General features: G+C 36.7%; 1 protein-coding gene across 6 annotated transcripts in view; it reads left to right on the plus strand.

Moving 5' to 3' along the window:
• Osbpl8 (oxysterol binding protein like 8) overlaps positions 1-14,550 on the plus strand; it is a 141,584-nt gene that overhangs the window by 120,874 nt on the left and 6,160 nt on the right. For all 6 annotated transcript variants that reach the window (XM_060378039.1, XM_060378040.1, XM_060378038.1 and 3 more), the window contains 6 exons: positions 1,267-1,364; positions 3,853-3,942; positions 5,530-5,666; positions 7,249-7,434; positions 8,274-8,361; positions 13,069-13,174. In XM_060378039.1, coding sequence (XP_060234022.1) covers positions 1,267-1,364; positions 3,853-3,942; positions 5,530-5,666; positions 7,249-7,434; positions 8,274-8,361; positions 13,069-13,174 — 705 coding nt within the window. The remainder of the gene's footprint in view (positions 1-1,266; positions 1,365-3,852; positions 3,943-5,529; positions 5,667-7,248; positions 7,435-8,273; positions 8,362-13,068; positions 13,175-14,550) is intronic.

Genomic DNA, 14,550 nt, shown 5'->3' on the forward strand with positions numbered 1-14,550 from the left:
TTTCCATAGCAGGGTATTGCTTGGGGGTGGGGGGGAATGAGATTAAAGCACAGGGAATTGTAATTTAAAAAAAAAAACAAAACGATTTTCTATGTGTTTTCTATATTGCTAAGTTTCATGAATTATGTTATAAAATAGGCATTCACTGGCCAAATAAATATGAGAAACAACATTTCATTGTCTGTTTTCTCTCAGAAATTAACATGTGTGTTTGCCTACTAAAGACCACCTCAGTGTGCAATTCAACAAAACATACATGCTTACAAGTTTGGTCAACTTTTTTTAACTTAGAATGTGTTTTGAACACAGAACTTATTTTCATGATTATGTTTGTTTGCTTAGCTGAAGTTGGTTTTTGTTATTTGTAGTAATTATATCCTATAAAGTGAAAACAAACACAGAATTAGTACATATTGAATCATTGTTTCTAGAGAAAGTAATGAGGTTACATTATTTATAGTCTCTTATGACAGTATTTCCATCAACTAATGAGCACATAACCTTGTATTCTGTGTGCTTGTATTTAGAGACATTTTACTTGAGGTTCATTTTGTTATTGATTCTTTGCTAGCCCGCCAAACTGTCAGCTAACACGGTAACTCCGTGAATGGAGCATTAGCACATGTTCCTCGGTAAGGTGCAGCAGAACCTTGTATTTCACAGCACTACACCAGAGCACTTCAGCATTGCACTGGATCAGTTCCAACAGCAAAATCGCCAACAAAAAAGCACAGACGTGCAAAACACAAGACCATAGTACCTTGCAGAAGAACTGTTTTTGTTTTGTTTTCAGCAGAATGGGCTTGAAGCAGCACAGTGGGCCCAGTTTCCTCCCAAGCATGTCCATGAAGTAGCACAAAGCACAGTGGTTAGTGATTTGAAGGTTACATTTGTTGTTGCAAGTTTATTTCACTCACTCAGTATGTACATGTGGAGGTGGATGACCTATGAGAGTAGGATCTTTCCTTCTATCATGTGTGCCCCAGAAGTCCATCTCAGATCATAAGATTTGGCGGGAAGTGCTTTTACAGGCCATCTCATTGGACCACCTCCGTACTTTAAATACTAATGCCAACTAGAAAGAATGTGAATACACTTTTTTGATGTTCTAAGACAGACTCTATGTATGTATTGCAGTTTTTATGGAGTGAGGCCAGAATGCCCTTAGATCACAGGGTTCTCCTCGAAAGACTGCCAAGTTACAAAACCTGCTTGTTCTCCCTCAGTATCTCTGTCCTCAAGCTTCTGTAATTGTTCTGCCTTTAGGAATTCTTTATGGCACAATGACACTGGAGCTTGGTGGAACCGTCAATATTACCTGTCAAAAGACTGGATACAGTGCAATACTTGAATTTAAATTAAAGGTTGGTAAATAAGGTTTGAAGGGACACTAGCCCCCTTGATCACCTTGCCTCTCTCCCCTGTTCCCTCTGCCTTGCTAAAACCTGTTATATTACATTCCTAAAGGTAGCCACCAAGATCTGTTCCCTTATTCAACCAATTACTCCTCCTGAGGCTGACTACAAAGGTCCAGCCATCAAAGGATTGAACTCCAGCAATCAAAAGCCCCCTTTGGATCATCTAATTAACATGACCAGTTAAAATTAAACACCTCGTCCAAACACAGGGGTTCTCATTTTGCCTTTATAAGCCACTATTTTTCTACAGGCCATGTCTGTCTCCTCTCTATCCAGAGGCAATCTTTTGTCTCACTCTGGGACAAATACTCATTACTCCTCTTTCTTGCCCCTTTTCTCCCCTCTCTGTTGTTCCCTTCCCCTTTTCCCTCTTCCTCTATTTTCTGTCTCCCTTCTTTTTCCTTATGTCTGCCCTCTGTCTCTGTGGGACAAAAAAAAAAAAAATCTCCTTTGTGCTGAGAACTTGGTCTGGGAACATGGTCTTGAAGTCCTGAAACAACATTTTTCCTTAATGGCATTACCTAATTAAGGGGAAGCTGTACTATAAATACTGAAGAAAAATATAGTTTATTTGTGAAATAAGAAGTAAATAAAAAAAAAACACAATTATATCACGTCAGAGAAATGCATTCTGGGCATTCTTTGTCTTGGTACAACTTGAGATACATTAACACCATTCCATTTGTTTTAATTTTAATGATAAAACTTGGTGCTGTAGAGGAAATGAGCCTTAAAAGATTGAAGTATCTCTGTGAATTAAAACATTGCTTTACAAAATTTCAGAAGGTTGATAGGAATTGGGAATCTAGTTGTATATAGTAACACAATTTCATACTAGTTATTATTTCTGTATAAAAAATTACTTTGAACTCACATGCTTACGAATGCTCATGTGCTACTCCTCATCAGACTTATATCCCAGAAATTTGGACAGGGCATATAGGAGATGGCTTGTCTCTTACAAAATGTTGGGCAGCAGGACATCTTGCAAAATATGAGTGACTCGATTGAGACCTGGATCCACTGAAGACTGGCTCACTTAGAAGTCTGACTCCTGAAAGGCCACAGCTGTTACTCTGAGCACCTGTTCATGTGGCCCTTTTTTGTGACTTGGCTTTTCTTTTCTTTTATCTCTTTTTTTAAAATTTATTTTTTAATTTATTACAGTTTATTCACTTTGTACCCCAGCTTGTTCCCTCATCCCCTCCCAATTCCAGTCTCCTTCCCTCATGTCCTCCCATGTCCCTCTCCAAGTCCACTGATAAGGTCCTTCTCCCCTTCCATCTGACCCTAGTCTATCAGGTCTTATCAGGACTGTCTGCATTGTCTTCTTCTGTGACCTGGTAAGGCTGCCCCCACCCCCAGAGGGAGGTGATCAGAGAGCCAGCTACTGAGTTCATGTGACTTGGTTTCTTGAAAGCATGGGAGCTTTAAAGTAGCTGGAGGCCTTACTCAATAGCACAAGGTTTTCCAAATACACGTATCTTAGTAGCAAGATGGGAACTTGTTGCCTTCCACCACTAGTCTTTGAAGCCAAATTTACATGTCCACTGTCTTCTGAAGAGTTATTCACCCACCCAAGCTCAGGGGAAGAGGGATATTTATGCATTCCTCAGTAGGAGGCTGGCAAGATCTCATTGAAGAAGTAGATGGGGGCTGGAGAGGAAATGCGTAGGTACTGTTGAAGCCATCTTTGGAAAATTCTGCCTGCTTCAGCAAAAGAGAATGTTGAATCTTTTTCACAGTGTCCTTTATCATTTAGTACATTGTGTTCAGATGAAAATAGATGAATAATAGTTGTTGTTATAATAATAGTTGTTGTTAATTACTTCCCTGTTGATATTTCTGTGACCAGAATCTCTTTTCTAATGAAAAGGAATATTTAAGTATTATTGATGCAATGCCCTTTGCTTTGCCTGCCTTTACGTATGTGTTGATACTAGTTTGAAAATTATTATGAAAGTGGTCTTAAACAATTACTAATGTCATTAAGTCATCAAAGAATGAAAAATTTTGTCTCTAAGGAAACACATTAGCAAGACAATATAGTAATCCAAAGTATATTCCTTCTACCTTTATTTTTTTTTTAGAAGGACTGTTTTAAAATTTTTAAATTTTATCAGTTGTCTGAGTTGTTTTTCATAATGTGTTTCCAGACCTGGAGGTTTGGCAGGAACAGCACTCTGAACCTCATAGGTCATGTATCTTTATACCTTTGTGATCTTTCTGAATTATTTCGATTTCATAGTATGTTGTTAGCTATATTTTCCACAGTCACAATTAAAATTTATTTTTATTGAAAGTCTCTAACTTAAGTTTGAGTCAGGATTACACTGTTTTTACTTTCAAGAGCATGGTAACTATATAATTCTTTTGATGTGTGGTTATCTATAACATATTTAAGATAAACTAAAATGCTCAATTTCTTTTAAAGCCATTTCTAGGGAGTAGTGATTATGTTAATCAAATATCAGGGAAACTTAAATTGGGAAAAGAAGTCCTAGCTACTCTGGAAGGCCATTGGGTAAGTATTTTTATATATTAACATTATAAAAATGACTTTATCTGATAGAGAAAAATGAATAATCATATTGTAAGAGTAACACTAATTAACTGAACTCCATTCTACAAATAGGCGTTTTGGTATTGCACTATGTCTAATGAGACTGTTTTATGTTTCTAAGACTTTCAAGTGAGCAGAAGTAGCTATCAGTTATGTGGCACTTACTATGTATAATATTAAGAATGTGTCTCTTATTTATCATTTAATACTTAGTCGGACTTCGTGAAGTAGGTACATAGATACCCTTTAATTTTTTTATTTCATTAATTTAATGTGTGTGTGTTTGTGTATGTACATGTATATGTGCCATTACACATGTGTGGAAGTCAGACGACAGCTTGCAGGAGTCAGTGCTCTCATTCTACAGTGAGGGTTCCTGGAATCAAGCTCATATCATCAGAATTGGTGGCACCTTTACAGCTGAGCCATCTTTATGATATATATATAAGATGTCTCCATTTGAAAAGGGAGGAAACTAAAGCACAGAGCATCTGAATAGTTAGCATAACACAAGCAGTGGGCTAAGAACTGAGACCTGGGACTCCACTGCACGGCACTGCACTAATTCCAGTTAGGACGGTCTTTCTTTTGGCGGAGGATGGGACAGTGCAGTGGTATGTAAAAGCAAAGGCTTTGATTGACTTATCTGCCAACCTAGATTCATATTTATATAATTTCTTACAAAGTGTTAAGTGACTGAAATGGACTATGGTATATTTCTTGGATGCACTTGCACTTAGTATATGATATTCTGCATTATAATAAGCAAAAAAGAAAAAGGATGAAAAATGAAGCTAAATTTAGGCAGTAACTATACTGGTTCTGCAAAATGGCTTTTTAAGGTATGTGGGCGTGTTGTGTCAGTTCTCTCTTTTCATCATGTGGGTCTCAGGAATAGGTCATCAGGCTTGGTGATGAGTGCCTTTACTGTAAAGCCATCTCTCTGGTCCCTGCAAAATGTTTTAATTGACCTCCTATCTGAATATTATTTGGAATGATGATAGTGCCATCTTTGTCACTTTATTTTGAGACAGGGTCTCATTTTGCACCCTGGCTGGCCTCAAACTCATAGAGAGCTGCCTGCCTCTGCCTCTTGGGTGCTGGGAATAAAGGCTTGAACCACATATCTGGACAGATAGTTATTCTAAAAACATAAAATGTCCAAGATTGTTTTTAAGTTTGATTGCTAATAAAGACTCTCGGAGGTTTGATTTCCTATATCGCACACAGCGTCTCAGGTACTACCAACACCATGCTCTTCTGTGGCAGTCCAGACATGGAACTTGAGGCTTTGCTTGTAACGTTGAAATTACTTAAGTAAAACTTAGACAATTTCATGAGCTCTCTATTCAGCCAGCCATCTTTTCTAATTGCTAGGTATTACATATTTAAACTGCTCTTTTTATACAAATGGAAAGGATTTTGGATTTTTAGAAATGTACTAGTTACATTTTAGTGGCAGGAAGAATTTGTTAGTGTGTTACTATCATGAGTAATCCTCTTTTAAATAAAAATAACTATACTGATGTTTAATTCCTTTAAACATAGGATAGTGAAGTTTTCATTAATGACAAAAAGACTGATAACTCTGAGATCTTCTGGAATCCAACCCCTGACATTAAACAGTGGAGATTAATAAGACACACTGTAAAATTTGAAGAACAGGATGATTTCGAGTCAGAGAAGTAAGTATACCATTTTTTAACTAAGTGCGTGAAAATTAAGGTGTATTTCAAAATGCACAGTAGTGTAGCCACGCTATTCCCTGTCTGCTGTGCTGTTAACTCCACAGGCAAGTTTGTCATTGTGGGACTGAAAACATTCTGTGTTTCTGTATGTGATATGAAAAACTGCTGACAAAGCACTTGTTTCTCTGCAGCTCAAAGCTGAAATGTTCTGTTTCCTCTCCTGTTCTCCCATGCTTTAAGTTTCTGTTTGCATGATATTATAGAACCAGTTAGTAGTTCTTAGTTTCCCCCTGGCAGCTGCTTTGTAACCTGCCCCAGGACAATGGAAAGGTGAGGTGACGCTCACAGAATCTCTCTGTTCTGTCCCCTGAAACAAGAATAATGTCCCTCGGTGTTCTGGTTTCCAAAAGATTTAAATTAGTTGGGCAATGCCATTGTTCCTGCCACAGTTTCTGTTATTAAGTCATGAAAATCTTTATAGAACACTTAAACTTTTAGATAAAATTGCCTTTGTGTGTCTCTGCTCAGAGTTCTGTGTAAATGTTGCTTTACTGCACTTAGTACCTGTGGGTCCTTCCTGTGGTCCTTCTTCCATGCTTCAAGTCTACATGCACTTTATTTCCTATATAACATTTAGACCATCAGTATTAGAAAATGTGTATGTGTCAATTTTTAAAGTCCTGTTTTAGGTGTAACAACCACATGATGCTCCTGTCCAAAAAAACATGCAGCCAACACATACATCCATTTTTGATGTGTGTATACAACTCAATATTTTTTATTTTTTAATATGGAGTTTTATACAGAGAAAAGTGGCCTTGAATTTGCTATCTACCTGAGATTAGCCATGAACTATTATTATTAATAATCTTGCCTCTTCTTCCCAATGTGGGATCATAGGCATCCTCTACTAGGTACAGCCAACATATTTTAAGTAAGAGATAATAAGACTTAGAAAAAGAAACTTTTACCAGCTTTTCATCTGTGTAAGGAATTTCAAAGCCCTGTTCAGTTTTGACACGTTCCCTCGCAGATAGAGGAGGGTCAGGTATTACACTCATTTTATGATAAAAAGTTAAATTCTCATAGAGAAAATCATTTTCTCATGTCGTTTTTTGTTAAATCAGTAGTTCTCAACAGCATTAGGTTTATTCAAATATAGGAAATGTTTAAGAAGTCCATTCTTAAGTCTATTCTTGAGTCTATTCTGAGAGACTGAATTTAATGCATCCCTGATCTCTGATCTCTGACTATCCTGAGGCCTTAAGGATCTAAGGAGCTAATAAAAAATGTGAGGACTGAAAAACTTCCTTCTCCATATTCCTGTGAGCCTCCATCAGCAGTTTTCACTCTTTAGGAACCCATGTAATTGATTTCTCTTGCCAAAAAGAAATTAGCCTTCACTTAGTACTTGTTGCCTATTGGAGGCATTGGCTTTTGTCTCTTGACTCATTTGTAAGCACATGAGCTTACTATCAAAATCCACATGAGCAGTGTTTGCTCTCAACAAAAATGAAAATCTGTATGGAGTTGATTTTCTGGTTGCTTTTTTAAAATATTGTTTTTATGTATATATTAGACTCTGGCAGCGAGTAACAAGAGCTATAAATGCCAAAGACCAAACAGAAGCTACTCAAGAAAAATGTGTTTTGGAAGAAGCTCAAAGACAAGCTGCCAGAGATCGGAAAACGAAAGGTGAAGAGTGGGCTTGTAAGTTATTTGAACTTGATCCACTCACAGGAGAATGGCACTATAAGTTTTCAGAGTAAGTAATTTAAGCATTTACATTAAAAAAAATGTATTAGCATAATTTATTGCCTTTATTTCTTCTATTATCAGCATATGAAGTAGTGTGAAATTTTATTTTACAGACTTTTGGTTCTGTTTGGTTTTGGTTATTTTGAGACAGGGTTTCTCTGTGTAGCCCTGGCTGTTACGGAACCCATTCTGTAGACCAGGCTGGCCTTGAACTCAAAGATCTGGTGCCTCTACCTCCTGAGTGCTGGGATTAAAGGCATGTGCCTCCACTACCTAGACAATTTTACAGACTTTTAAATTTTATGTCTATTGTGTGTGAGCTTTTATGAGTTCATGTGTTCCATGTACACGCATAGAAAGAAGAGCGTTCCCTGGAACTGGAATTGTGGATGGTTATGAGCCACTTTGTGGATTTTGGAAACCAAACTTAGGTTCCCTACAAGAGCAGTAAGTGCTCTTAAATGCTAAGCTACCTCTTCAGCCCATAATGTGAATTTTTCTTTTTCTTTTATTTTATTTATTATTATTTTTTTAAGATAGCTCTGACTGTCCTGGCATTTGCTATCTAGACCAGGCTGACTTTGAACTCAGAAATCCACCTGCCTCTGCACAGTGCCAAGATTAAAGACATATACATTACACCTGACTTCATAGTGTGATATTTTAAACTTGATGTTATTTTATTAATTTCATACTCTATGATAGTAGTCTTCCAAATAAGCTAAGAATCAGTAGATTAGACATAAAAAGTCTAATTAGAACAGTGTTTTACTGTAACACGTCATGAAATCTAATAAAAAGAAACTTAAGTTCTGTGGCTATTTAATTTTTTTTTTATTTATTTAGTACCCGACCATGGGACCCACTTAATGACATGATACAATTTGAAAAAGATGGAGTTATCCAGACCAAAGTGAAACATCGCACTCCAATGGTATGTAACATAAAAAGAGCTAGATTTGATAGGCTTATAAATTAGCTAAATCTTTAGTATCCATGGCAATTACATTTAAAATTAAAATTTTAGGTAAATGACATATCGGGCAGCTCTAAGCTCTTGACAGCCCAAAGAAAAAAAATTTAAAAAAGCAAAAACTACCAAAATTCTCCCAATATTGAAACATTTGCAGCAACTAATGGAATAAAGGACCAAGAAAAGGCTGCAGAGCCATAGGAAGACATGATATCATTGTAGAAGCTCTTGCCTCACCTCTGTCTGAGGTCCCTGTGTTCTAGTCTAAGTACCTGATTCCAGAAGGGACAAAGCACACATACACATATGCATGTACACTCAGGACACTTACTACCTAGAAGGCACATGACGATGCACTCATTTCTGAGAGTATAAATAATAAGTTATAAAAAGGAACAAAACATAAATATAAAAGCTGAAAGGTGCAATTAATGGGAAATTTTCACTAGAGGAATCTTAACAACAGATTTAAGTAGGTACAAAATCAGAAGTAGGTACAGAATCAGTTACATAAGAGATAAAACCCTTCAAATGAACCAGCATGAGACTGAGGAGGATATGGATGAGAAAGTGAACGGAACTTTGGCAAGCTTTGGACACCCTCTGCTGGGCTGAATGGATTGTGGAGTCTACAAGGACATCAGGGACAGGTGCTTAAAAAAAGGCTCCTGTCTTCCTGTCTAATAACAGATAGGAATCTGCAAATCGAAGATGTTCAGCAGTCTTTAACAGGGCGAGCTAATTTTTGAAAACCAAAAAATGGAGCCTTAAAGGCAGCAAGAAAGAATTTGTCATGTGAGGTTTTAAACAAATAATATTTAAAAATTTTAAATTCCCTAGACAACCTTAATGAATCTAGCCACCTTAAAGGGTATAAAATGGCCACACAAATAACATTTGTGTTTCTATATAGTGAGAAATTGCAAAAGGAAATTAGGAAAATAGTTCAGTTTATAATAGCATCCAGAAGAGTAAAATTTCCAGTAATGAACAGAGCTAAGTTTGTGCAGGGAGAACTGTAAAGCACTGCAAAAGAATTTCAGTAAGATGAAAAGAAGTAAGATGGCCTGTTTTCTTAGGCTGGAAGAGCTCATGTTATTACAGTGCAGTGCTACCCCCAAAACAAATGAAAAATACAGAAGAAATGGGAAAGCTGATCCTCAAATTTATATGGAATTTTGAGGGTCCCTGCACAGCTAAAACAATTCTCTTTTGTTTTAGAGCAAAGTTGGAAGACCTATTTTCCAGTTTCAAAGTTTATCACAAAGCCACAGTAGTCAGACAGTAATTCTGATATAAAGGTAGGCTTGGCATATAGACTACTGGAATAAGATTGAGTCTAGATATGAACCCATAAAAGTTACTCTTGAGGGTTTGGACTGATGGCTGAGCAGTCAAGAACATTCACTGTTCTTCAGAGGACCCTGGTTCTATTCCAGGCACCACCCACATGATAGTTCCAACCATCTATAAATTTAGCTCCAGTGGATCTGCACCTTCTTCTGGCCTTCTCAGATACTGCATACATGTGTGTAAGCATACACTCAGGCAAACGCTCATGCACATGAAATAAAAATAAGTTTTCAAAAAAAAGTTTTTAAAATTACTTTTGGCAATGATTTTTCCTGCTCTTTGAACAAGTGGTACAGAGGCAAATCTACCTGCCTTGTACTGTACAGAAAATAAATTAGAATAGATTTGTACATAAAATGAGACCTAACACTACAACATTCTTATAAAACAGTGTAAGTCATCATGACTTTGTGTTTGGGAATGGATAAGGAAATAGTTAATAACACAACTAAAAGCGCAAATAGCAAAAACAACCAAAAAGCTGTTGGAGATGGAGAGCTGGTTTGGCAGTTAAAAATCCTTGCTGCTCAAACTTTTATGGTATGTATATAATCATTTCAATATTTCTTAGTATATCTCTTCTCCATGTATAAACACATAATTTCTTTAATATATTTAATAATGAATACTAGTTAAAATTTTTATATATACCCTTTTTATACATTTTTACTCAAAATTATCTCATTTTATCATTACTGGAAATAAAATCTTATAACTTTTTGACTGTTATTAATGATGATTAATGGAAATTACTCTTTATTTCATAATGTCACGTGTGTGATATAATTAATAGTTTTTTAAATAAACTTTGTGAAAATAAAAAAAAAAAATCCTTGCTGCTCTTGTAGAGGACCTGGGTTCAGTTCTTAGCACCTATGTAGAAATTGTTTATAACTCTCAATTGTTTAAAGTTGATGTTTCAGGGTCTCCAATACCCCTATGTCACCTCTACCAGCACCAGACACCATATAGGGTATAGACATACTGATAGGCAGAGCACTCATACACAAATAAACAAACAAATAAATAAATCTTAAACACTTTTACATCAGATGATGCCATAAAGAAAGCAAAGAGACAAGCTACAGAATGAAAGAAATTATTTACTAATCATTATCTAACAATGCTTAAATATTCAAAATACTTAAAGAATCCCTGACTTAACAAAAGAGACAGTCTAGTTTTGAAAAAAAGGCAAATGACTAGATTGAACATTTCTCCAAAGAAGACACAAATGGCAAACAAAAGCATAAAAATGTTTAAATTTAGCATATAAAATTCAACTCAAAACCACAGTTAGTTTCTTCCCACTTAATATGTTAAAAAAATTAAAATAGAAAATACAAGTGTTGGTAAAGATATGGGGAAACCAGAGCCCCAGTACATTTCTGATGGGAATGTAAAATTTTGAAGCTGTTAGGGAGAAACAATTTAGCAGTTCCTAAAAAGAGTATATAACACAAAATTACCACATGACCCAGCTCTTCAGCACCACAGAAGTTGAAGATCAGAACCATAAATATAATGTAACGGTATTCATTGCATGATGTCCACAGTGGTCAGAAGAGAAACAGTGCAGGACCATTAACAGATACATGCATACACAAAACATAGTCTCACTGCATAATGGAGTATTATCCATGCATAAAATACTTAAGGTCTGTTCATGTTTCAACATGGACACACTCTAAAGCACAAATATTCTACAGTTTCCAAGTAGGCAGATTATCAGAATCAGAAAGCAGTTTCCAGGCAGCCAGTGACCTGAAGAAGGAAAGGGTGAAGACTTAGAGAATCTTGGAGATGAGTATACAACATTGTGAAATAACTAATTCTAGTGGGTTATGTATAGTGTGTTAAAGATGGACAAGTCAATCATATATACATGCTATCAGAATTTTAAATTGCAAAATTTTGTTTGGGTTTATGTTTTTTTTCAGACAGGGTCACACTATCTAGCCGTAGCTGGCCTGGATCTTCCCTGTGTAGACAGACCATGCTGACCTCAAATGCAGAAACCCACCAGTCTCTGCCTCTCCAGTGCAGAGGTTAAAGGTGTAAAATGTCCTTAAGTCATGTCCCACTGACATGGTGGAGACACATGAGACATGCACTTCCTTCTACATAGATCACACCCATGAGTCTTGATGCATCCTTCACTGTGGACCCCAATTGTCATTTTGGGGACCCCAGTAGCTAAAGTACAATAGCTGGAATCCAAAAACTGCCTTCATGGTAAATATTATAAAGTGGACATTATTTTAGGTCCATATATAAGGTTTTATAAAATTATCCCAAGGAACAGCAAGGGATACTCTTGTTGGAATGGTGACATCACATGGGAGGTTGAAGATGTGACCTCCCTATATCTAAGTATATATATATCACCTTAACTTTGATTCATTCCTTCTCTTGCATTTAAGGCTGAAAGTTTGGGACTGGTGATGAGAATTCTAAACCTATTAATTATTTTATCATTTATAATTCCACAGAAAATCTAACCCTAGTTAATGTTTAATACACATCTGAATTCATGCCTGCAAATAGATGCTTCTAGTAAGATTAGGTGTACTGAAAAATAATATAATTTCTGTTTACCATAAACTGCCTTCTGCATTACCCAAGTATACCTAACATCATCCAATGGGAATGTTCTAACATGGAGAACAAGATAGGAATGTTTTTTTAAACACAGCTGTTTAAAACACTGGAGACACTATTTGAGATACATACAACATTTGGGTGGATGTATTCATGCTTGTATATGCATGTCTCTGGAAAAGTGTACAAACTGATAGCCATTGCATCTGGTCTGTGAATGAAGGTGAGAGTGGGTGTATATGGGTCAGGAATGGGAGGGAGATTACTTCTTATATTTCTTCCCTTTTAGTCTTTGTACCCAATTAAAATCAACTAAGTGCAGTATATATTGTTAAATTTCATTAGATTCCTTGAGCTTTGATTTCCAAGCATCACACCCATTGGTGGTTGTTGGTTGGTTGGTTGGTTTTTTTGGTTTGATATGGTTTTGGGTTTGGGTTTTTTTGTTTGTTTTTGTTTGTTTGTTTTGTTTTTCGAGATAAGGTTTCTCTGTGTAGCCTTGGCTCCCCTGGCCTCAACTATGTAGACCAGGCTGCTCTCGAATTTAAAGATCCACCTGCCTCTGCCCCCTGAGTACTGGGATTAAAGTTGTGTGCCACTACCACCTGGTTCCAATGGTGGTTTTGACAATTGTGCATGCAAATGGTTTAATTCCAGCTTATAGTGAAAATTCACATATCATTATCATCATCATCATCATCATCATTTTTTCAGGTTAGTGTTCCAAAAATGAAACATAAACCAACAAGGCAACAGAAGAAAGTGGCAAAAGGTTATTCTTCCCCAGAACCAGACATCCAGGACTCATCTGGAAGTGAAGGTAAAGATATTTATCATAGGTTGTTCACTGTGAGTAATTTTTAAGGAAGTCTTTTACTGTGCTGTTAGGTATATGTCAGTGGTTTCCACATTAACTCAGGAGTGTATGAGTTTCTGTGGAGACAGGGACTGGGTATGAATGCTGGTGGATTACAGGTGAGCAGCCAGCTTACAGTCACTACAGTAAATGTTTAGGAGGTGAGAAAGGAGAAACATACAGATAAGCCATGCAATGTAGCAGCTGCTCCTTTGTATTTCCATGAATATTTGATGATTGAGTTCAAGAAGCATATTTTAAATTTTGAGTTAGTTCATGCTTCAAAAGAGATTCCTAAAGTAAACTAATAGTGTTTGGAAGTCACTGATAAGTGAGAATATAAATATGAACAACTCAAGGACAACTAGATTAAATAGTGTCTTGACCAAGTCAGGTACTGTATTGAGATATAATTAAGGAGGGATTAAGGTAACACCTTTGACCTTGTAGGAAACTGAAAAATTAATTTTAAAAAGCCTATTTTAGACACAGTGTCTAAGTTGACACTTAGCTGCGGAGCCTAATTTATTTACAGAGGTAATACTAGAGGAATAAATAGTAAATGGTGACATTAGAGATAAATGATGAGGGCCTTAAAAGAAGGGGAGCTCAGGCCAGGTTGCGGGAAGGGTTCTTGAAAGATCCTGGATGAGTTTCTAGGTTCTCCAGTGGCTTGCTACCCTAGGCCTGGGGCATGAGGTGGCATCAGCATCCTGAAGGAGGCCAGCAGTACAGTGGTGTGGGTGATAGCATAATGAGAATGCTACAGTATCATTGTACAACAGAGGAGACTAAACACAACTTAACCTTAGCACTAGTTAACCTGTACTAGATCAGGGAGCCCATAGAATGGATATGTGGAATAGTACCTGTGTACACAATGGATGTAGAGATACTTTAATTAAAGATACTTAACTCTTTAATTGCCTCTCGTCAATACTACTGTTGCCTGTAATGTGTCTGCTAATGTTTGTTGACCACTTGATGCCTTACAACTATGGAACTGGGGCAGTCCTGTTACTCTTAGATTAAAAAGAAATTGAAAGGAGCTCAGAAGTGGGCTTCTTCATAGCTGTGCCAGCGGACTAGGGGGAAGAGAGAGTAATATTTTCCCAAAATTAATTCGTATTTTTAAAAGTTTATTTATTTTTTTGTTTCATGTGCATTGGTGGTTTTGCCTGCATGTATGTCTATGTGAGGGTGTTGGGTCCCCTGAAACTGAAGTTACAGACAGCTGTGAGTTGCAATATGGGTGCTGGGAATGGAACCCAGATCCTTTGGAACAGCAGCCCGTGCTCTTAAACACTGAGCCACCTCCCCAGTCCATTAAAACAGAATTT

Source organism: Meriones unguiculatus, chromosome 2 (genome assembly GCF_030254825.1).
Source record: "Meriones unguiculatus strain TT.TT164.6M chromosome 2, Bangor_MerUng_6.1, whole genome shotgun sequence".
Taxonomy (NCBI): Eukaryota; Metazoa; Chordata; class Mammalia; order Rodentia; family Muridae; genus Meriones; species Meriones unguiculatus.